Raw genomic sequence first — 23,483 nt, 5'->3', positions numbered from 1 at the left:
TTTTTTTTTCCCTTCATTTCTCCATTACCTCTCTACCTTGGTACTTTATCTTACTTTACCTTAATGTAAGTTTTAAAATGATGTGTTTTCCAATCCATACCCTCCCCCAAAATACTGAGGTATTTAGACCTGTCCTCAGACAGAGTAATGCAGAGGAAAGCCATGTAGAAAACAGTTTCTAAGACTGGCAAAATCGATGCTGCCATTAAGTGTGCCTCTCTGCTGAGTTTGGCCATCCATACTTTGTAGAAACCTGAATGTTGGGACCCAAAAGACCTCTCCTGCAGCTTCTGGAATCTAGATAAGGGTTGTGACAGGGACAGAATGACAGACTATGTGGTCCCAAACTGCTTTGGACCAAACTACACAGAGAAAGGAGTTTTTGGTGCTGGGACTACTCTTTTCTGAAGAACACTTGTAGGTAGAATGACTCTGGGAGTCCCCTGGACTCCTGCTGTATGTGGAGAGGTCTGGAATACTCTTTACAATTTCCCTGGAATCTTCCCTTGGAATAATTAAGCCCATATAGAGGGTAAAATGGGCCTGCTCCAAATCAGCCTAGAAGGCCAGGAGCATAGCAAAAATCTACCTTGAATTGGAAATAGTTATTAGCAATATCTTCATCATATATGGGTACCTATATTATATGCTATATGCAAATATATTCAGATAACACTCTTGGGACACACAAATGTTATATAAAAAAGCAGAGTGGCATAAATCCTGATTTCCTGGAAGAGAAGCAGTGAATGAGAAATATGCTGTTGAAATAGATTCCACATACAGAGAACGTAAAACTGAGGCTAGAACTTCCTAAACAATAAGCAGTGCTAATTACTTGTGACACTAATGTATCTGGCAAAAGTGTGTATTCTTTCTACACATTCTCATGTCCTTTTTATAAAATTGAAGTCTTTAAGACGTAACGTAGATATACATATCAGTGAGATTTCACTGATACTAGTTGGAGTCTGGCAGACTTGGATTGAGTCCCTTGACAGTTCAACCATTCTGCTAAACTTTCTGCTTGACAGTGAGGATTAAGTCCTATATTCCAACTCAGCTAAAAAGATGGGTCCTTAAAAAGCACTTTATTATTTTGATTTCTGGATTATTTTATAATGAATCCTTGTAAAGACAGGTTAATATATAATTAGATCTAAAAGAATTACATGATTATGGAGGGCAATGCAGGGTACTATTTTATAGCTCACAACTCTACAGTAACTACACATTAGGTCGGCCTGATGTTGTCTAGCATCTAAGCCCGAACTCCCAGTCCTCTTCACATTTGGCCTACGCTTGGATTTGGCATTCACTGAACTTATATGGGATAGAAGGAGACAGTACTTTTGATTTATAACCAAAGTTCTGAAACCACTAGCTATTGTTATGAAGAATGGATCAGAAGAATTTTTATTGATAGGTAGATAGCTCAGAAGAGATGTGAACAGTGTAACTCTGTGTCTGTATCACTTCACCTTCTCTTTTTAAGTAATTCTAATAAGTAGATTTCCAGTCCTGGCAGCCCTGATTGGCACCCCGTCAATGCTGGTCATCACTGTAAATCCCACCCCGATATAGTCAGAACCTTCTTAAGAGCTCTGTTGATAAAGTATCTTTTCTTCAGAACTTCCCCAGACCTGTGGTTTAAAACCAGCTGCAAATTCTTAATGATAAGGCAAACTTCTTTACTGATCACCCTGACTCCTCTACAGATCAGGACATACATGTTACAGGGAACCAGGATGTTGCCTTCCGTCAGTGCCCCCCCTCCCCCGGCAACTTCCACCCCTACCACCGGTTCACCCGTCTGCACACAACCAGTCTCTATCTGAACAGGAACATTCCCCCTGATAATGGGTGTTAGGAAGCAAATGAGTGGACTGTAGAGAAATACACTTAAAGAAGGTTAAATGGTGAGGTTTTGGTGTTTTCAGTGAATGGAGTCGATGCTGGATTTAGGCTGCACCTGAGAAAAAGTAATCTGAGAAGTGTGTGCTTCTCTGAAAGCTACTGACCATAAAGAATGAGTCATTGACCTAAATCTTGCTTCCAAGACACAAATGTCCGTATCAATAAATCAACAAACATTTGTCAAGAGCCTACTAAAAAATTACCAGCCTTCATTGTGGAAAGGAATCATCTGGGCAGTCTGTTTAAAAGGCAGAATCTCTGCCTCCCCCAACCAGGTAATGTTTATTGTAAAACTGACATCCGAGGTGACACGCAAACAGGCACTGATGGGACCATGTTTTCAGAACTAGTGGCCTGCCATATGCCCGAACCTATGTTCACCAACAGTAGTGATCAGATGATCTCTTCCCTCAAGAAGTCATAGACTAGTGAAAAAGAAAGCAGTTAATGACAATGAAATATGGTTTGGACTAAAATCAGAAATCCCGAGAAAGGGCTACTTACCCTACAGATGCCTTGTTAGAAGAAGGGACAGTCAAACAAGTCCTCAAGGATGCATAGAGTTTCTCTGAAGGGATAAAGGAGTTGTCAAGGCCTTTCAGACACAAGAAATGAAGTACTGAAGGGAGCAGATATAGTCTCAGGGGTTTAGTTATAATAAGACTGACAAACTTTTTAAATTTTTTTTAATTTAAAAAAAAAAAAAAAACAGCTAACTGCGCAAGATCAAGTTTGGTACTCACCAGATACGTGGACCAAACTGCTTTTTGGAAAATAAAAGCTTTTCAGAATCCCAGCGCACTGAGAAGCATGAGATTAATCACAGTGTCAGGTCCAACTACCCCTCACTCACAGCCTCACCTCGGCCCAGTTCCCATAATTGGTTTAGCGCCCTGCAGCTGCTCACAGATACCTGTAGGTTCGTGGCTTAGTGGGAAATCCAGATTTCCCACGGCACCCTCCTGGTTGCCTCTCCGGTTCAGTGTTCATGAAGCCTTGTAGGCTGCAACAAGAGGCAAGAACATTTCAGGCTGGCTTCTGGTCAGGCCTCTTTTGGTTTTCAGCAAGACAGAACCATCCAGAAAGACAGCTGTTCCTCTGCAGAGCTGAGGTTCCTGAAACTCCCTGGGAGGCCCTCTCCCCCAACAAGCTACCAGGCCTCAGAGATATCTGAAGTCCCCAGGAGACCATCAGCAAATGTGGACATAGGGAAGGCTAATCTCAGCCAGGACGTTACAAGCTGACACAGGGAGTTTGGAATGAAATTCCAAGCAGCCTGAGGAAGGGGAGTCTGTTCTGGTAGGATTCCATCTGACCAAAATGAATATATAAACTGATATTTTATTCTCAACAGGTAACCAATAAACTTGTTTAAAATAGGAGTCCATCAGAAAAAAAGATGGGAGTGGGATTGATTGGCCTTGTGACAAATCACAGTACCTGACGATCCCTGAACAGCCCTCAGCAAGAGAGGCCCGTTCTGAGTACAGGCAGATGGAGGCATCGATTCACCGGGCAAGTCACTGATCCATGATGGATCTGATTCCTCACACTGTCCAAAGCTAGGAGGTCTGATTAGATGGTCAACTTCACCTCACTACTCTGTAATCTATGAGGACTACTAGAAAAGCGGCACTGCCCTTTGGGTGGTGATGTTACATGTAAGCAGATGCTCATACCCTCAGCATATGAACGTGAACTCTACTGTCTCATACCTTAGAAACAAAAGAGAAGGAAAGCTTGTCTTGACTCCAACAGCCCATTTCCCTCCTCCCCACCCAAGCCTAATTCTCCAAAGCACAGTCTACACTAACAGCTTCTATCCCCCCACCCCCACTCCCTCTTCGGCCACCACTCCAGGATGGCTGGTACCCTCACACTGAAGTCGTTCTGTCAACATGACCAGAGCATGCCATGTTGCCAATTTCTCAACTCCCTCCATTTGTCATCATCTGCACGTTATACAGTGGACTCCTCACCTCTTCTGAGCAGAAATACTTTCTTCTCTTAGCTACCATGACACCATTCTTTCTAATTGATGACTCCTACTCAGTTTCCTTTGATGAGTTTTCCTCAACCTCTAAATTTTGGGCTTCTTTGGGGTTCGGGCTTGAGGCCTCTTCTCTGCCTACAGAATGTCAATATGCACTTTGGCTTAGAATCCCTTTTTGTGGCCACTGATTCCCAGATACCATCTCCAACTACCATTTGGTGTCTCCATTTAGATGCTAATGGACATCTCAAATTTAAAAAGCCCAGAAGAGAACGCTTGATTCCCCCTTTTCTTTTTTTTTTTTTTTTTTTTTGCTTTGTATATTGGTGGCTATGTATTTTTTTTTTTAATTTTCAGCATAACGGTATCATTATTTTTTCACCACACCCAGTGCTCCATGCAATCCGTGCCCTCTATAATACCCACCACCTGGTACCCCAACCTCCACCACCCCCGCCACTTCAAACCCCTCAGATTGTTTTTCAGAGTCCATAGTCTCTCATGATTCACCTCCCCTTCCAATTTACCCCAACCCCCTTCTAACTCCCCATGTCCTCCATGCTTTTTGTTATGCTCCACAAATAAGTGAAACCATATGATAATTGACTCTCTCTGCTTGACTTATTTCACTCAGCATACTCTCTTCCAGTCCCGTCCATGTTGCTACAAAAGTTGGGTATTTGTCCTTTCTGATGGAGGCATAATACTCCATAGTGTATATGGACCACATCTTCCTTATCCATTCATCCGTTGAAGGGCATCTTGGTTCTTTCCACACTTTGGCAACTGTGGCCATTGCTGCTATAAACATTGGGGTACAGATGGCCCTTCTTTTCACTACATCTGTATCTTTAGGGTAAATACCCAGGAGTGCAATGGCAGGGTCATAGGGAAGTTCTATTTTTAATTTCTTGAGGAATCGCCACACTGTTCTCCAAAAAGGCTGCACCAACTTGCATTCCCACCAACAGTGTAAGAGAGTTCCCCTTTCTCCACATCCTCTCCAACACATGTTGTTTCCTGTCTTGCTAATTTTGGCCATTCTAACTGGTGTAAGGTGGTATCTCAATGTAGTTTTAATTTGAATCTCCCTGATGGCTAGTGATGATGAACATTTTTTCATGTGTCTGATAGCCATTTGTATGTCTTTATTGGAGAAGTGTCTGTCCATATCTTCTGCCCATTTTTTTTTAATTTTTAATTTTTAATAAACATATATTTTTATCCCTAGGGGTACAAGTCAGTGAATCACCAGGTTTATACACTTCACAGCACTCACCAAAGCACATACCCTCCCCAATGTCCATAATCCCACCCCCTTCTCCCAACCTCCCTCCCCCCAGCAACCCTCAGTTTGTTTTGTGAGATTAAGAGTCACTTATGGTTTGTCTCCCTCCCAATTCCATCTTGTTTCATTGATTCTTCTTCTACCCACTTAAGCCCCCATGTTGCATCACCACTTCCTCATATCAGGGAGATCATATGATAGTTGTCTTTCTGCCCATTTTTTGATATAATTGTCTGTTTTGTGTGTGTTGAGTTTGAGGAGTTCATTATAGATCCTGGATATCAACTTTTTGTCTGTACTGTCATTTACAAATATCTTTTCCCATTCCATGGGTTGTCTCTTTGTTTTCTTGACTGTTTCCTTTGCTGTGCAGAAACTTTTGATTTTGATGAAGTCCCAAAAGTTCATCTTCACTTTTGTTTCCTTTGCCTTTGGAGACATATCTTGAAAGAAGCTGCTGTGGCTGATATCGAAGAGATTATTGCCTGTGTTCTCCTCTAGGATTCTGATGGATTCCTGTCTCACATTGAGCTCTTTAATCCATTTTGAGTTTATCTTTGTGTACGGTGTAAGAGAATGGTCAAGTTTCATTCTTCTACATATAGCTGCCCAGTTTTCCCAGCTGATTCCCCCTTTTCTTTGCCCTAATATGCTCCTCCCTAGTATTCCCAGCTGAGAAAATGCTAGCACCTAGCTGCTCAAGCCAAACAGTGAGAACTCCTCCTCCTAAGCCCTTACCACTCACAAGCCTTCCACCAGCCCTACCTTCAATGCCCACTGCCCTTTGGTCCAGACCATAGCTTACCACGTCAGGTCTTTTTTTTTTTTTTTTTTTTTTTTAAGATTTTATTTATTTGACAGAGAGAGATCACAGGTAGGCAGAGAGGCAGGCAGAGAGAGAGGAGGAAGTAAGCTCCCTGCTGAGCAGAGAGCCCAATGTGGGGCTCAATTCCAGGACCCTGGGATCATGACCTGAGCCAAAAGCAGAGGCTTTAACCCACTGAGCCACCCAGGCGCCCTACCACTTCTTGTGCAGACACTTCTAAATGGTCTCCCAGTTTCCTTTTCATCTATTCACCAAACAGCAACTTGAATGAAATTTTAAAAACATAATTCAGATCATATCATGCCGCTACTTAGAACTCTTCTGTTGGTTTCCTGCTATTTTTAGAATTTAATCCACATCCCTTCCTCTGTCAATTCACAGCCCTAAGTGATCTGGCTCCCTATGCATGCTGTACCACCACTCACCAGCCAAGTCTGTTCCTGCCAGTTCATCTCCACCTCAGGTCTTTTGCGCATTCTGTTGACTGTACCTGGAATAATCTTTCCCCAGGCTGCCTGTGGCTGGCTCCTTCCCATCTGACACAGGAAAATTTACCTTCACTCCACCTTCCCCTGTGAAGTAGCACCCTACCAAGCTTGAGCCTCTTTTGTCACCATGTTTACCACTACCTGAAAATATTTCCTTTATTTTTAATCTTTGCGTTTATCCTCTGTAACTTACCTAGAATATAAATTCCCCCAGAGAAGAAACCTTGTCTGTCTTGTGCAATGCTGTGTCCATAGCACTTTGGCAGCTAACTGTTGCTAAGGAAATGCTTAAAGAAGAGTGAATGAAGCAGTAAAAATCTAGCACTTTGGGCTAATTTAAATGCTGCTGCTTCCTTAGTCTTAGGTCTAAAAATGAGAATAAACTCAATGATTCTGATAGAGAAAGCTCAAAATGGTTTTTTATGTCCTTATTTAAATGCGCCTGCCTAATGAGGGGCTTGCCACAGGTTGTACAGAACTGGTCTATCTTTTTTTTTTTTTTCTTACTTTTATTTATTTTTTCTTTTTTTCTTTTTTTTTCTATAGGTGTTTCTAAAGCAATTTTTAAGATCCTGAACTACGCAGAAAGCTCAAGAGTACTGACAGCCTCCTCTGTTCCTTTTTCAAAATTTATTTAAATTAGCTACTTACACTTGTATTTTCCTAGTTAGGAAACCCATTCTTAAATACGGAGACGTCTGCTTCTCCATGGAAATACCCAAGACCAGGGAGTGAGTCTGTCCCTTTGGAGATCCAGCAGTTCAGTCCTGGCTCCATTCTCCACCCTCGGTTGTCAGTGTGTTTAACCGAGCTCTTAGATCCCCTCCCAGAGGACCATGAAACAGTCTCCAGTTTCTGGTTTGCGGCATTGCTCATTAGATTATGAGCTACACTTGTCCTTTTTTCCATTCTCAGGAAATATCCTAGTTCTTTTAAAGGAGATACAAAGAGGCTTTAATTGATTATTCAGGAAGCCCCACCTCACCCAGCCCATGAATCCAATCCCAAACCAGGGCTTAGGAACCACATTTTCTCAAATGGCATGACTAATGCTTCTGTGATGAGACGTGATGGGCAGCGGTAGGGTGGGAGTAGGGAAGAGGAGGGGCGCAGTACTCCGGAGGATATGACTAATGTTTCCCATTTCTGCTGTATCTCTAGCAATATTGAACAGCTTAGTTGCCATCTATAGGAAGGGCTTTGAAGCCTTTATTTAACTACCTACTTTGGGGGTGCCTGGGTGGCTCAGTCAGTTAAACATCTGCCTTCAGCTCAGGTCATAATCCTGGGGTCCTGGGATCCAGCTGCATCAGGCTCCCTGCTCAATGGGGAGTCTGCTTCTCCCTCTGCCTCTGCCATGGCCCCTGTTTTGCTTGTGCTCTCTGTCAAATAAATAAAGATTAAAAAACAAAACAAAACCTTTAACTACCTACTTTGGCCCCAGATGAATCTAGTGGCAATTGCTCAGTTTTTTTGTTTGTTTGTTTGTTTGTTTGTTTTTAAAGAAAAGCTAATGGCTTATTGGTATCAGCTACCACAGTGATGGTTTCGAATACCCTCCTAAGGAAAGATCTTCATGTCTGGATTAGAATTTCTAATCTATTTTAGAAAGACATATAATAGAAATCATATAAGCATTTTCTTTTTACTTTTTGAGCAAGAAAACCCAAAAGACTCCACTCCAAAACTGCTAGAACTTATACAGGAATTCAGTAAAGTGTCAGGATATAAAATCAATGCACAGAAATCAGTTGCATTTCTCTACACCAACAGCAAGACAGAAGAAAGAGAAATTAAGGAGTCAATCCCGTTTACAATTGCACCCAAAACCATAAGATACCTAGGAATAAACCTAACCAAAGAGACACAGAATCTATACTCAGAAAACTATAAAGTACTCATGAAAGAAAGTGTTTCAATAAAAAAGTTTCCATGCTCAAAACATTCAGGTTGCTCTGTCCTGAATCCATAAAGTGGATGAGTTAAGGACAGGAATCACCAGTGAATAATGCCTCAAAGTTACCTGATTTTTGGAAGACTACTACATTATTGGTTAGTACTGTGCAATTTATTTTTAAGATTTTACTTATTCATTTGACAGAGATCACAAGTAGGCAGAAAGGCAGGCAGAGAGAGGGGGGGAAGCAGGCTCCCCACTGAGCAGAGAGCCCGATGTGGGACTCGATCCCAGGACCCTGGGATCATGACCTGAGCCAAAGGCAGAGGCTTTAACCCACTGAGCCACCCAGGCGCCCCAAGTACTGTGCAATTTTTAAGGTTCTTATTTATCTCCATTTATCAATAGAACAGTAGAAATTTTTAAGGAAGTATACTGACCAGTCTTACTTCTAGAGGGTAAATTCATTCAATATACATTTATTGTAAATGTATACTGTATTCCTAATACTGAACCAGAACAGGCACAGACTGTGTTAACGGCAGAGTTCCCGGGAGTTACAGACCCAACAATGGGCCTAAGGGTCAGACAGTAACTCTTGAGGGAGAATGTACACAGAGGGGTATCGACATCACAGAGGGCAACAACAGCCGCTCCAGGTCCTCCCATTACTGGTATTCCTAAATTTCCTCCTTCAGTACTTCATCTCCCAGGCCAAAAGTTATCAACCTCTTCCCCATTCCCCCCATCCCAGCCCTCTTCTGACTCATTCTGTTTATTCTACCGAAGACATTTAACTTCACATCACATTCCCATGGATATTTATAGGAGAGGCTGTGGGTTATCTAGGAGATGGTGAGGAGTCTCTGTTCAGGAGAGATTTTAATAATGAAAAATGCATTTATCTGCTAGTGCCCTTGGGGTAGTTTACTCCTTAAGGCTGCTCAAAACCTCTCTACCTTCTAAGATGCCGCTCACCTCATGGGAAACACACATCCTTGTCACTCCAAAGGCTGATCAGTCAGTCTGATGCCTAAGCAGAGGTCCCACCAAGGAAGGGACTATTATCCCTGTTTTGCAGGATCCCTCCTGGCTCTAGAGTCACTGTCTTGAAGCGCCCCGTCCCTGCCTGGGAGAACCTGTGTGCCAGGAGAAGAAAGGAACAGGTTCACCTTTCACAAAGCCAGGGATGACTACTCATTCTTCCCCCTTGTCCTCTGATGGAGGTGGGGGAAGGGCCCCCCTACCATTTGTTGGAGGCTCCTTTTGGAAACTAGTGGACAGAGCACCACTTGCCCTCAGCCTGGGACAGGAGAGAGAACCCCATTCACCATCCTGCAATAGGACTTTCCCTTAAGAATTCTGCCCCCTCTCCCAATTAATAAATGCAAATACGTGTCACTGTTTAAATACTTCTAACTTATTTTTAAAGTAAGTCCTTCATGAGCTTCTGTATTTTAACTCATTAGTAACAGAATCACTTACTGTGCCACCTCACCGGATTTGAGAACCTCAGAAACACAGGAAAGTAGTTGCCAGGTCTGTAAAATTAAAATATAAATGAACAAATAAAGTGGTAGGAGGGGAACAAAACAGTTCCACTTAAGTAGATTAAAATAGCTATTCGCCACTTAAAGTACCTTTTACATGACCATTATTTCATCAAAGGGCATTTTAGCAAAAAAAGGAAGAACATAATCTCAGAATAAAATGGTAGTTCTTTATACCTCAAGAAAAATGGGGTCAGTCTCTAAAAACTGAGGTTTTGGCATAATGGAGAAATAATGAATTATTTCCATCTTCCTCATTTCTCTGTTAACTCCTATAAACCTCACAGAAGCAGTGTTCGAGGACAGGTCTTTGAGAGCACAGGCTAGACCCTTTGGTTCTCTATCCTCAGACAAAGGCTGACCTGGGAGCTTTGCTTGAAAACGGACACTCATCCCAGACCATCCCAAGCATCACACAGGAGATCAGGAGGCCACCAGACCCCATCCCAGATCAACCCAAGGTCCCCCTGCAATTCCCAGGATGACCTCACGCAAGAGCGACGTCTCCTCGAGGGCTCGTCCTGCCTGCGTGTCAGACAAGTGCAGGTCTTTCTCTTGACCTCTGCCTCTCAAGCATCAAAGTGGCCCAATGAACAACATGAGGGCTTATACTCAGATTTAATTCATCTCGAAGTCTACTTAGAACTAAAAAAATGTCAGTCTGAACACAGTTTCCTAGCAAACAGCAGCGTACAATCTATGGAGTCTTGATTTTGGATATGGGAGCAGGAAGGAGAGGACAGGAATGCTTTTACTTCAGCCCTGACACCGAATACCCCGCTTTTCATTTGTCAGTACCATGTTGACAGCTGATTTTCACAATTGAAAAGACTTCTGATTTAGAATCAGACTCCAGCCAAACCATCCATTCCCGGGCCTTTTTAAACGATCCTGTAAATTAGAGCAGCGAGGAGGAGAGAGGGAGAGCTGGCTCTGTTTACACAGCAGCAACAACCAGGGGGAAATAAGGTTTCAGAAAAGATCTGGGCTTCCTTCAGTGGCAGTTAGGGGTAATATGGATTAAATACTTTTCGTAACTAGCGGCTGTAATTATCAGCGAAATCGGAGGCCGTGCGATCTCTGACACAGCTATAGGAGCCATTTTCATACTGCGAAGTCCACCGAGGGAAAGAAAAGAGAATTTTATCCTCCCAATAACTACAATTTTATATTGGTAAATCAAGCATAAAATTGGTAGTTGAAATACTTCCAGGAGTCTTTGTTTAGCAAATACCTTTATTCATCTATATATTATCTCTGAGCCTAGCTTTTCTAACTACTATCATTCCAGGAGCTAGAGTGTTCTGTTTGCCACGTCTCTAGGACTGTTTCGGAATGGGCTGTTACTGAGTGCTGTTACAGTGGTGAGACCGTAACTCAGCCTGATGAAACCATTACGGGGTTCGATGACATTATTTGACTCCGACTCTTATTTACCTTTCAGTGATGTCCATTGTTTGTCTCTTTAATTCAGGCATCATATCAACGTTTCTTCACGTCCATCCTTTTGGAGCCAATATAGAGTACCTTTGGTCATACATGCAGCAGCTGGACTCCAAGGTAAATTCTCTTTCTCCGGGGAACCCGCACTGCTAAGATTTAGCGTGTTGACTGCTGGCTGCAGGTGGGCCCATGGGAGCAGCCTTGGGGATAGAAGAGCATTTGGATTTTCATCAGTACTTTTCCACAAGGACCTCCGTTTTGGGCAGATAGCTGTCTTCTTTTCACTTGCTTTTGTCTTTATAGAAAGAAGAGCAGTTATCTAAAATGACAATGACTTTCAGCAGATGCCAAATTACTCTGAAAAGCATATGAGGGACTGAAAATTACAGGTTGGCCTGGAAGTTCCCGAAACAGGGAGAAATCAGGTCAGGGTGGCTAATGGGGCATTATCCTGAGACCATATTCTCACAGGATTCTGTGGTAAAGACTCCCCACGATAGAGAGAAAATCACCTCAAATAACATAAAGATCTGATAGGACTCTCAAGAAAACGGTATTAATGGTTGTTTTTCAGCATTATTCTCTAAATGGAAAAAATGCCCACAAAGTTATTCTCAGTGGTGCCTCCCCCAAGGGTGACACCCAGAGTCAGGACATCGTTCTTCATTTCTCTGAGGCTCAGTCGGCCTCCTCTGCAAATTAGCTGTGCTCCTAACCCACTGCAGTAGTTGTGTTCTAAAAGACACAGAGGGTTCAATGTGTGTATCAATTTCTGTATCAAATTCCAGTGAACAATGAGAGGGGGCCCTGTTGAAATAAAGTCACGTCATTAGGCAGCATTGCTGGGAAAGCCTTGGAAGGGGATGAACAGAGAAGCAGAGAATTGAAGGCGGCCACTGAGTCGCTTGTTGAATGTCCTGCTGGGAGGGAAAATGGAAATAAGCCCTTGCACAGAGTACAACAAAGTGCACGGGACGTGTAGGACCAGGACCCCGGCCCGCAGTTCTGTGACCCTGACTACACACACATACAAGCCATTCTAAATCTTCAATGGCCAGTATAAATTAAATGACTACACTGTGCTCTCAATTGGAGTTAAATTATCTTACCAATTCATGGTCACAACTGCTTAACCTTTCTAATGGTCTTATACTTCCCCTCTGAGAGAATCATCTGGAACAAAAAATATTTTTCAGTCACAGGGATTCATGCCCTTTTCATCTCTCACAGCTGGTAATAGGGTAAACCAAAACAGAGTGAAAGGGGGTGAGCAGATTATAAGATTCTGAAAGTTCACACACATGTTATTGTCTTCTTTGTGGCCTTCCGTCTCATGGACAGGGAGGGATAGAAAATGCTTATGTTAATTCAGATAAAATGAGGGTCAGGGGCGCCTGGGTGGCTCAGTGGGTTAAGCCGCTGCCTTCGGCTCAGGTCATGATCTCAGGGTCCTGGGATCGAGTCCCGCATCGGGCTCTCTGCTCAGCAGGGAGCCTGCTTCCTCCTCTCTCTCTGCCTGCCTCTCTGCCTGCCTCTCTGCCTACTTGTGTTCTCTGTCAAATAAATAAATAAAATCTTTAAAAAAAAAAAAATGAGGGTCAGCTATACCGTCTTACTTTGTCGAAATTAAGCTTTCTTGAACGGCTTCTTTGCTTTTTACCCTCACCAGTTTCATTCTTAGCATCAACCCTCCCTTTAACTGGAGGATTAAAGGAAATACTGCTTTCACTAGAGTGGCTTGGCATAGAGTAAGTCCTCGAGAAATTATTCCTATTGTTGCTATTATCCTTCCCTTGCCTTGTTGACATTGGTTTCCTTCCCCTCCTGGAAATCCCAAGTGGGAAGCCTTTGTCGGGAAGCAGTTGTTGTTTTAGTATATACATGAGTTCGTGAGTGTGTGTGTGTGTGTGTGTGTGTGCGCGCGCGCGCGTGTGTGTGTTGGGGGGAGGGGTGTAAAATCACCTGGAGGGGTGATAAATAATGAATTATCTTGTTCTATTCTAACCATCAGAACAGAGTGTCCATCATCCATTTGTTCAGGCAAAATCTGTGTGGTCTCTCTCTGTAGTCTCTAAGGAAAGAATTCATACCCCTGGTCTCTGACCATTAGATGATTAGCTTTTCTGGAAGGGATTCAGTTAAAGGGAATTCTATTTTATCTCAGACTGGTACTTTTATTTTAGAAGATAATGAGGAAAATATTTCCTTCATGGAGGAAATACATAGGGTCTTCCCCACACAGCCCTCCATCTCCTGAATGAAATGTTCAGTAGAGCTGTCAGGTTGTTTCCTCATGCCTGAAGTAAAAGTGCTCTAAAACTCCTAGATGCCAGCAATTAGACCAAATATTCTTTCTATCCCAGAGAGGATGAAGGGATATTTAGACTTTCTAATCCACAGACCAAATTATTGCTCTAAACTGGAATTCCATATCCTCAGGGCTTTAAGCAGAAAACAAAATAATGAGAGGTTTGCCCTTTAAGTACCCAGCAGGGCCTTGTCCTCGTATCAGCTGCCAGAAGGCTCAGAATCGTGGAGCCACCACCAGCCCACGGACTCAGAGGCTTTCCAGTGCAATGGCCTGGTGCACCTGCCTCTGGTTAATCAGAAGGAGCTGGGGGTCACCAAGACCCCACTAAGTTTTCGTTAATGTTGCATGAAGGCAATGGATTCAGTTTAGCCTCAACGACACACAGAAGGTTCGCTGATTCTAATAGGATGGGTTTTTTAAAATTCCGATTAGAACAGCCCGGTTTGACATTGGACAACATCACCATTATGACAATTATAAAGTAACATTTAGGTTCTGGCTACTCCAGTGCTGACGAGAGCAAGGAAAGCAGGCTCAATCAATCCAGCCTGTAATGGAACTGATTTTATTAGGATTTCCCCAAAGGCCACATAGGAGTATAAGAATGATTAGAAATGGAAGGAGAGCCAGGAATTAATTTAAATTATGCTGGGCATGTGAACTGCACATGGCTCCTAAAACTGTATAGCCCAGTAATAGGCCATTTTCCAGTTAAATATTATTCCTGCTCTTGATAATGATACGTGCATATTTTTCTCTTCTCAGCCTGTTCTAAACCATCCACTTGCATTCACTTAGCCCTCTTATAGAACAGTGTCACCATATGACCACATCACAGAGATTCACTCAGAGGAAGGCAGGAGAAGGGGGGGTGGGGGAGATGGCTTCCTAAAACTTTGGTGAGTTAAAAACTGTGCCCTGGGTGCAGGCAGGTAAGCTCTTCAAAGAAGGCAGCACTACCCTGAAATGGTTTCCGATCAATACAGAGAACTTCCAGGTCAGCCCGGAGCCCTTAAGCCCGCTCCAAGACCCTGAGTAGCAAGAAAGTCACATCTAGTGGAGCGTTAGCAGATGAGCATATCCTGTCTTACAGTCAAGAGGAGGCGTTCTTCTGCTTTCCCCCAGTTTACATATTCTTTCAGACTTAAGTTCTCCTAAATGTGTCTGGCTATCCCCTCTACATAAGTATAGCCTCCTCCCCACGCCCACCAAGTAGATTTGATTCTGAAAACCAGATTCAACATAATATGGCTGTGGATACTGGAGGATTTACAAAGACCTGTTGTTTTGACTGCTCACTGATGGGCTTGGGGGCCACAGGCGTGTACATTTCCCAGCAGAGGAGCGAGCCATTTGCATGTTGTACTAAGAGCATACCTTTAGAAACACAAAATTAAAACATCTGGTCAGTTCTAAAGAGATTCAAATTGCCATAACTGGAGAGCATTCCTCCCTAGACTATAGTTCAGCAGTAAGGGTAGACAGAATGTTCTCGGTGGTGTTAAGGCTCCCCCGCCCAACTCTGAAAAGTCTTCAGTATTACGTATATTCCAGTGTTCTCCTAAATCACCACCTGTCATAATATGTTAACGAGTGAGTGAGTTTTCTATTGTTTAGGCTATAATGAGTGTGTTTTTTAGATATGACAACACCTCTGGAAAGCACATGATAAATGAAGCATTGGGGGTAACAGTACTTGGCTACGTAAAGAATAAAAAGGAAGTTGCTCACACGCAGCAGGAAAAACTGACAAGGTTACCAGGGACCCAGTGAACACTGGGATAATTCCCAGCTTTTCATGAACCCAGCAGGTCCTAAGGATCAGAGAGGAACAGGGATGGGCAGAGCACCAAAGCAATCTGAGAAAGAACATTACTCTCAAAAAGTTTGTAGTCTGAGGAAATGCCAGAATATTTATGGAATAACTGGATAATCAGACATGAACTAATGAAGGGCTATACTGGGCAGGCAGAATTTTAGTGGGACAGAAGTTGGGAAAGGGTGAAGTTGAAGTCCCTGTGAACCATATCTACCAGGAGATATCCTTGAGTGTGCGCTCACTCTCACCCCTCCTTTTGGGGCGCCAGCGCCAGTGCCGCCCCACCGTACACCCTCTGCCCTCCCTTCTCTCCTCCTCTCGTTTTCCGTCCAGATCCTCATTTTCCTCCTTCTGTTGATCTTCTTCCTTTCTTTTCCCCATTCCCTCCCTCCCTGTTCCTCTTCTCTCTAGTTCTTTCCTTCTGTCTTCATGATTCCTTACGTTTAGCTTCTTTCCTTATTTCTCCCTCCTCCCTTCCCTTCTCTTCTTTCTCCATCCATAGTCCACATTTCTCTCTACAAAAGTTTACTGCAAGGAGTCTGTGTGCTGATGCCATGCATTGCCCAGGGATATGAAGAATCAACAAGATTTAAATGTGCACTAAAAGCCAACAGTTTATCCTATGGAAGGAAATTTGGTTTTGCAATTGGCTTCCCTGACTCTTCAGCCTTGACAAAGCCTATGCCAGGTCTTTTCAGTGCCTCAAACAAGAACCCCTTATCACTCAGCTTCTCTTGCCTGACTGATATGGGACATGGAGCCAACCATCCCCATAATAAAACTGATTTATGTCTGCTTGTGTCAATTTATATACATGCTTAGAGGCCTGGCAAGGAAGCAGTGGGCTTGGGCTGGAGTCAGCAAATCAGAAAATAAATCAAGCAGATCTTAGAAATTACCTCCACAGTGTTAGCAGCACACAAGCCCCTTGGTTACATGGAGCCTTTATTCCTTCTCATTTTTTTTTTCCCTTAATTAGAACAAATCAATCATTTCTAAAAGAACAGATGTCAGAGGGGCGCCTGGGTGGCTCAGTGGGTTAAGCCGCTGCCTTCGGCTCAGGTCATGATCTCAGGGTCCTGGGATCGAGTCCTGCATCGGGCTTTCTGCTCAGCAGGGAGCCTGCTTCCTCCTCTCTCTGCCTGTCTCTCTGCCTACTTGTGATCTCTGTCAAATAAATAAATAAAATCTTTAAAAAAAAAAAAAAAAGAACAGATGTCAGAATTAGAAAATTTTAAACAAAACAGAGGTGGCCAGGGATCCACTGACAACATCAAAGACTGAAAATACACAGACCACCAATTTTTTTTGGGACAACAGCCAGCTGAGGAAGCGGGTGATGAAAGCATCACATCTGTGACCATCGTCCCCACTTTCTAGAGCTCCGACTACATGGTGTACGGGTAAATGAGATTTGACAGGCACAGCACAGGTCTCTAACCTAGATGGTAATGCCATACAGAGGTCTCTCAACCACGTGTATTTGAACCCTCAAAACAGGGCTGGCTTTGGCATCCAAAGCCCCACATTACCTGCTGGCTGAGTATCCCCTTCCCTGACTCCCAGTGGCCTCCACCCAGGACAGACAGGCACTTAGAATTCCTGAGCTCAGAATGGATTTGAGGACAGGTTAGGGTATATCTCACTCAGAGCTTAACCAGTGAGATCTGGCTGCTTTGTCTTATGTGAGGACTCCAGGACTCTTTCAGTTCTCAAAACCAAGAAATTATAGGTAGGAAGATAAAGGATATTGTCAAGGCAAAAGTAAAAACTCTTTGGCCACAGGGTAAAAAAAAAAAAAAAAAAATTAAATTCGCTCTTTTGTCTTGAAAAATCCCAAAATGTGATATATCATCGAAGTTATTCTGTCAGGACAGAGAAAGTTTTAAAAACCATCAAACTAACTTAAAAGGGACGCCTGGGTGGCTCAGTTGGTTGGACGACTGCCTTCGGCTCAGGTCATCATCCTGGAGTCCCGGGATCGAGTCCTGCATCGGGCTCCCAGCTCCATAGGGAGTCTGCTTCTCTCTCTGACCTTCTCCTCGTTCATGCTGTCTCTCACTGTCTCTCTCTCAAGTAAATAAATAAAATCTTTAAAAAAAAAAAAAAAAAAGCAATTTCTCCTTGAACTTTCCTCTGGCATGAGATACAAAACATCTTTAAGGAAATGCTCTGGAATTCATCTTTGAGCCTCATTAAATGGAGATTTTGGATAGTTCTGAAGTGGTCTCGCCTGTATTTGTGACACATCCCTGTCCATATTCAGGCGGTTACCTTGCACTACCAAAAGCCACTCAGCATTAACTACTTTTGAGGACACTCATTTCTATTATGCTAATTTCCGGCTCTGGCAAAATCTAAGGAATGGCTAATTGGTCATCCAAACTAAGTAATCATAAGAATTTCAAATCCCGGGGCACCTGGGTGGCTCAGTGGGTTAAAGCCTCTGCCTTCGGCTCGGGTCATGATCCCAGGGTTCTGGGATCGAGCCCCGCGTCGGGCTCTCTGCTCCACGGGGAGCCTGCTTCCTCCTCTCTCTCTCTCTCTCTCTCTCTCTCTCTCTCTGCCTACTTGTGATTTCTCTCTGTCGAATAAATAAAATCTTTAAAAAAAAAAAAGAATGTCAAATCCCATTTTTATTAGTGGGGACTTTAGTGACTTATTTAACATCTTTGTGCCTCAGTTTTACCCTCTGTAAAATGGGTTTTATGGACTACTGTGTGTAATAAATGACTGACTACATGAGAAGCACTCAGGAGAGTACACGCAGCACAGCACGTGCTACTACATTTATCAGTTGCCATTTGTGCTTTAAAGCGCACAGGAGATCTAGCCCATTCTGTCAGTATGAGAGCTCTGTAGCAACCTAGCGGTCCCATGAATTTTAAGTAGCTTGCCCAAAGGCCGGTGCTAACAGATGGTGGGGCCAGCACCCAAATCCAAGATTTTAGAACATCCAGGGATTTCTTTCCAGTTCCCTTGTCTTACAAATGAGGGAACACCCAAAGAGATTAAGTGATTTAGACAAGTCGATGAAGCTGGTTAATGGTTGTTCCATGACTGGATTCCAAATGTTTTCCTTCCACATTCCTTTCTTCCAGCAAGTGAGTTTGTTCACGGGTTTAAAGAGCTGAGAGAATGAATGCACATTACGCTCATGCTCAGTACCTGGCCTCCCAGGGAGGACTCGAGAAGGGGGGCTGCCTCTCTCCTCCAGCAGGCTACTCCAGCTTCCTCTGTGGTTCTTAGTCTAGACTTGGGTCAAAAGGCACTGTGGAAAACAAGATTCCCCACCATCTGCTGGCTATTTTGGTGAAGGTTTCTGTGGGGGCACCCAAGCGTTAGCACTGGAATGTGTCTGAGCTGGCTGAGCTGGGAATTCTCAGTTTTTCGTTACTGACACTCATAACACTCTGAAGTCTTGTTCATCACAGACCTGCCCTCCAGTACACAAACCCCTTCCCCGTGGGCACCTTCCCCCAACAGGGAGACAGTCCCCTGCCCCCCGTGGCGGCTGGCATCAGTGTTTGAGAACAAGGCCAAGAAGTCTGGATCTGCAGAACAAGGCCAAGAAGTCGGGATCTGCAGCCCAGCTTCACTCAGTTCCTGGGTTACCATGCACAAGGTCCCTAATCTATCTGGACCTCAGTTTCCTTGTCTGTAAATCAATCCCTGTCTTATGAGAGTATAGTGAGAATTAACAGAATTGTTTTCAAGAGTCAGGCGAAGACTTAGGAGTTGTCACACTTCTCCCAATCAGCTACAGGGCTGCTAGGGGGCACTACCTGCATAGATAGAGTTATCTTTACATCAAAACTTTATTTTACCCTCAAGAATTTAGCTTTTTCTCCTCCCTAATGAACACCGCAAAGCTCCTTTCCCTACTTTTCCAGGGAACTGATGGTTATCCTGAAAATAAACCTGACATGGGCTGGCTGTTAACCTGGGGATTTGGCAGCTTCTCTGTGGCTCTGCCTGATCTGGGGAAGGACAGCTCCTCTCAGGGGGTATCACTTGAATTGAGGGGGAGACCTGAGCCTATTGTAGATGACCTGGGCCGTCCTCCTCCAAAGGAAAGAAAGGAGGTTAAGAGGATAACTTGGCTTCAGAAAACTGCCTTCTAGACCAAGTGAAAGTGGGTTTGACTACACACTTCTCTGTGTTTGCTTTGGCTTAGGAGCACAGAGCTTGACCCACCTACCACAAAGAGGTTGGTAACAGTGTCGTATTCTATCAGCATTGTCTGGTACACATAGAGAGAGAAAGCGTCTCATGCCAGGCACCATGGTACATTTCATGTATAATCCTCACGATCAGGCTGAGAGATTACTTCTATTCTATACATGAATACACAACTGAGAATTACAGCTATTAAATGACTCGCCCATGGTTACACAGGTTGGCCTAAGCCAGATTAAAATCCAAGCCTGTCTGATTTAAAACCCCATTCTTAACCCAAATATACCTGATCTTAAGAATATCCTGGGATGATTATCAAAAATAGAGTCTATGAGCTACACCTGAGATCAGCTGAATCAGAGTCTCCAGAGAAGAGGCTAAGGAATCTGAGTTTTTTAACAGGAACCCCAGATGATTGATATTTCAAAAGAAAGCACTACACTCCCGGTTCTTCACCCACAGCTTGCTGAAATCATGTGGAGCACGTAAAGCATACCAATGCCTAGTTCCCAGGCACAAGCGGTGGGTTCTTTCCCAGTTCTCTCTTTGAAAAAGCACTTAACCCTCTGTAGTTCACTCTGCTTTCTTGGCTATAAAATGAAGATAGAGCCTAACATTTTCGCCCCATGTGTGTCATAGGAGTGCTGTGACAGTGGAATGAGGACACTGGGGAAGGCATTCTGCACGGTGCTCACTGAAGAAGAAGTTTCAAAATCACATGCAACCTTTTAATCATTTGTTTAATAGGCGTTTGTGGGCTGACCTGGCAATCTAATAATCCCTTTAACATGGTTTTTGAGGAAAATGCATTCAGATTTCAAAATAATTCACACAAAAATTTCAGAATGCAATTTACTTCAACTTTCAGGTCTGCCTCGAAAGGTTTTTTGGTGTGTGTGTGTTTGTTTGTTTTTGTTTTGTTTGGTTTGGTTTGGTTATAGGCCTAGGAATATTGAAAATATCATATGACATCTTTTTCATGTGAACTGATTAAATGAACCGATTTGACTTCCTGGTCTATTTGGTCCCCCTTTAAAAATAAATGTTAAATAAGTTTAGCATTTAAACGTTAAATGGAAAATGTAGACTCTAAAATGATATCTATCCAGTGATAGTACCATGAAAAATAATAATAGGTCTGAGTCATTAAACATTTCTATGTGCTAAAGCTATGCTAAGCCAGTAGTCTTCATACATCCTTATTACATGTTGTTACTCCCATTTGCTGAGACTTAGAGAGACTAATTATCTTGGCTGGAGTCATTTAACTCATAACAGTAGTAGACACAGTATTCAAACAAAAATGTTAGCCCCCTGGTTCCAGGGTCTTAGCCACCTTGCTATAGGAGATCCCCATGCAAGCACATGGGCTGGGAAACAGAGACAGGAAGACGAGAACAATGACTGCTAAATCAGAAGGATCATGGCTGGTATGTCCTTTATTTAAGGTAAAATGAGTTATTGGTATAAAAATGTATGTAATAAAGAAAAACTGGTAGAAGAAAAAAACTGCATTAAAAATCTACTGGGGTGGGGATAGGAGTCCCTGGGTGGCTTAGTCAGTTAAGCATCTGCCTTTGGCTGGGGTCATGATCCCAAGGTCCTGGGATCGAGTCCCACACTGGGCTCCCCAGTCAGCAGAGAGCCTGCTCTTCCCCCTCTTCCCCGGTCAGGGCTCTCTCTTGCTATCTTTCTCTCTCAAATAAGCAGATAAAATCTTCAAAAAAATTTTTTTAATTTAAAAGAAGAAATAAAGAACTACCTGGAAGGGTGCTAGCTGGTTCGTCAGAAGAGCATGCAACTCTTGATCTCAGGGTTCCAAGTTCAAGCCCCATATGGGGTGTAGAGATTACTTAAATAAAACCTAAAAATTTTTTTTAAAAAACTACCTGGACTTTAAGAATGGATGTTGAGACTTCCAGGTTGTAGGTTCTGGGTTTTCATTTCTTTCTAAATCTGTATGATCTTCTGGTCTCTGTGAAAATTAAAGAAAGAGAAGTTAGGATGGCCAGAAATCTACCCAGATGCCCCTTGGCCCTCACTGAGGTAGCTAAAAGCGCTGCCCTGTTTGAAGAGGATGGGCGCACCAGGAGTGGTGATGAACTCTCTCTCAGCTCTCTTAACCCATTCTTCTATCCTTTTACATCGGGGTGGGGAGTGCTGTTCACGCATGACACTACCCAGTAAGCTAGCCATGCACAGGAACGGTGAGCCTTGGATTTGCACCCCATCTCCTGCCCAGCCCTGCCAGCTGTTGGAGACCAGGACAGCCCCGTCCAGCCCCTGACCAGCGCTCCTCTCCCAAGCACATGACTTGACAGTCTAGTCATATCATTTATCTCCCTGGGCAAGTGCATCCCTACCCAACCCCTTGCCTCCTCTCTGAGGAGTCTTGTCTCCAAAAGTGACTTTTCTTTCTTTCTAACAGATATCTGCAAACGAAATCGAAATGCTTCTGATGAGGCTGCCACGCATGTTTAAACAGGAATTCACAGGTGTGGGAGCAACACTGGAAAAAAGGTGGAAGCTGTGTGCCTTTGAAGGAATTAAAACGACCTAACTGTGAAGAGCTGGCAAGTCTCTGGAAACGAAGGCGCCTGACGGGGCCAGGGCTGTGCAGCGTGAGCACTGGAGGCTGGGGATGGTCCGGCCTGGGGCCCCTGTGGAGCCGTCGGGGCCCGACTTCAGTTACATCTGTGGCGTTCTCCTGTGAGTGGAAATGTGCTTGTGTACCAGTTCCTTAAAACAAAGCTTCATACTGTGACAGATCTGTTTCCTATGAAAACCAACGATTCCACAGTCATAATGATGGCAAAATCTTAAAATATGCTACATTTGAGAATAGCTCACCCAGCAAAATATTTAAAGTTAATGACGGTGTAGCAATGGTTGTCGCTAGGCTGCAGAGTTGTATATGTAATGTATAGCTGAAATCATTCAATGACATTTTCCTGAAAATCTTTGTTTTAGTAAAAAAATAAAAACAAAAATAAAAATAAGAAGTAATTTTACAGTAAGGAAAAATCATACCAAAAGGAAACTTGAATATGTGTCTGAACATTTATTGTATTTTGTAAATTAAGTTATATGCTATTCCAGGGACATTTGCCTTATTGAAGAGGCAGAAAATGTGACTGGACTCCTTGGACTCCTTGAGAATGCTTTATCAAGAATATTATTTTTCTAATGTAACAATTCTCCATCATAAGTTCTTTTAACATGGACTGCGTAACGATTTTCATAAAATGTAAATAAAGGAAAGCTAGTGCTGCTGTCTTGTACTTGGTATGTAATATTCAGGTTTATGCATCAAAATAAACATTCAGTAAATATTCCTGTTACAAATTTTATAGCAAAGATATTAATTTTTTTCAATAAATATGACTTCTGCCATAAAGGTTTTGCAAGTTATTCTTTGATATACCTTTCTTCACCATTATTCAGTTCCATCTCATATCCTCACCATATTTAAATGATTGTCTACATGAAGGATGTTGAGACAAAACATTACTTCAAACAGAAATCTATAAAAACTAAGGTAGGAAGTACCAAGACAAGAGGATTATACAGCATTAGGGTACACAGCATTTTAAAATACCAACACCTCAATCGAAATACAATCAATATAAATATTACCTTTGTTTTTTGTCTGCAGAGGCAAGTACAAAAGAGCCAATTAGTTAATATTAATTCCGGGATGTATTTATTTGTATGTTCTCTGGAAAATATACAAGTTAGAAAAGGAATTAAAGAATTCACACTTGAGTCAACA

General features: G+C 42.9%; 1 protein-coding gene across 13 annotated transcripts in view; it reads left to right on the top strand.

The window, feature by feature from the left end:
* The window catches only part of ENOX1 (ecto-NOX disulfide-thiol exchanger 1), a 568,976-nt gene extending 545,786 nt beyond the window's left edge, over positions 1 to 23,190 (top strand). For all 13 annotated transcript variants that reach the window (XM_032314929.1, XM_032314937.1, XM_032314924.1 and 10 more), the window contains 2 exons: positions 11,434 to 11,519; positions 22,140 to 23,190. In XM_032314929.1, the coding sequence (XP_032170820.1) occupies positions 11,434 to 11,519; positions 22,140 to 22,271 (218 nt within the window). In that variant the 3' untranslated portion in view covers positions 22,272 to 23,190. The remainder of the gene's footprint in view (positions 1 to 11,433; positions 11,520 to 22,139) is intronic.
* The last annotated feature ends 293 nt before the right edge of the window (positions 23,191 to 23,483 follow it).

This window comes from Mustela erminea, chromosome 15 (assembly GCF_009829155.1).
Source record: "Mustela erminea isolate mMusErm1 chromosome 15, mMusErm1.Pri, whole genome shotgun sequence".
NCBI lineage: Eukaryota > Metazoa > Chordata > Mammalia > Carnivora > Mustelidae > Mustela > Mustela erminea.
Note: the sequence above shows the minus strand (reverse complement) of the source record. Positions and strands in the feature narration are given on the sequence as shown.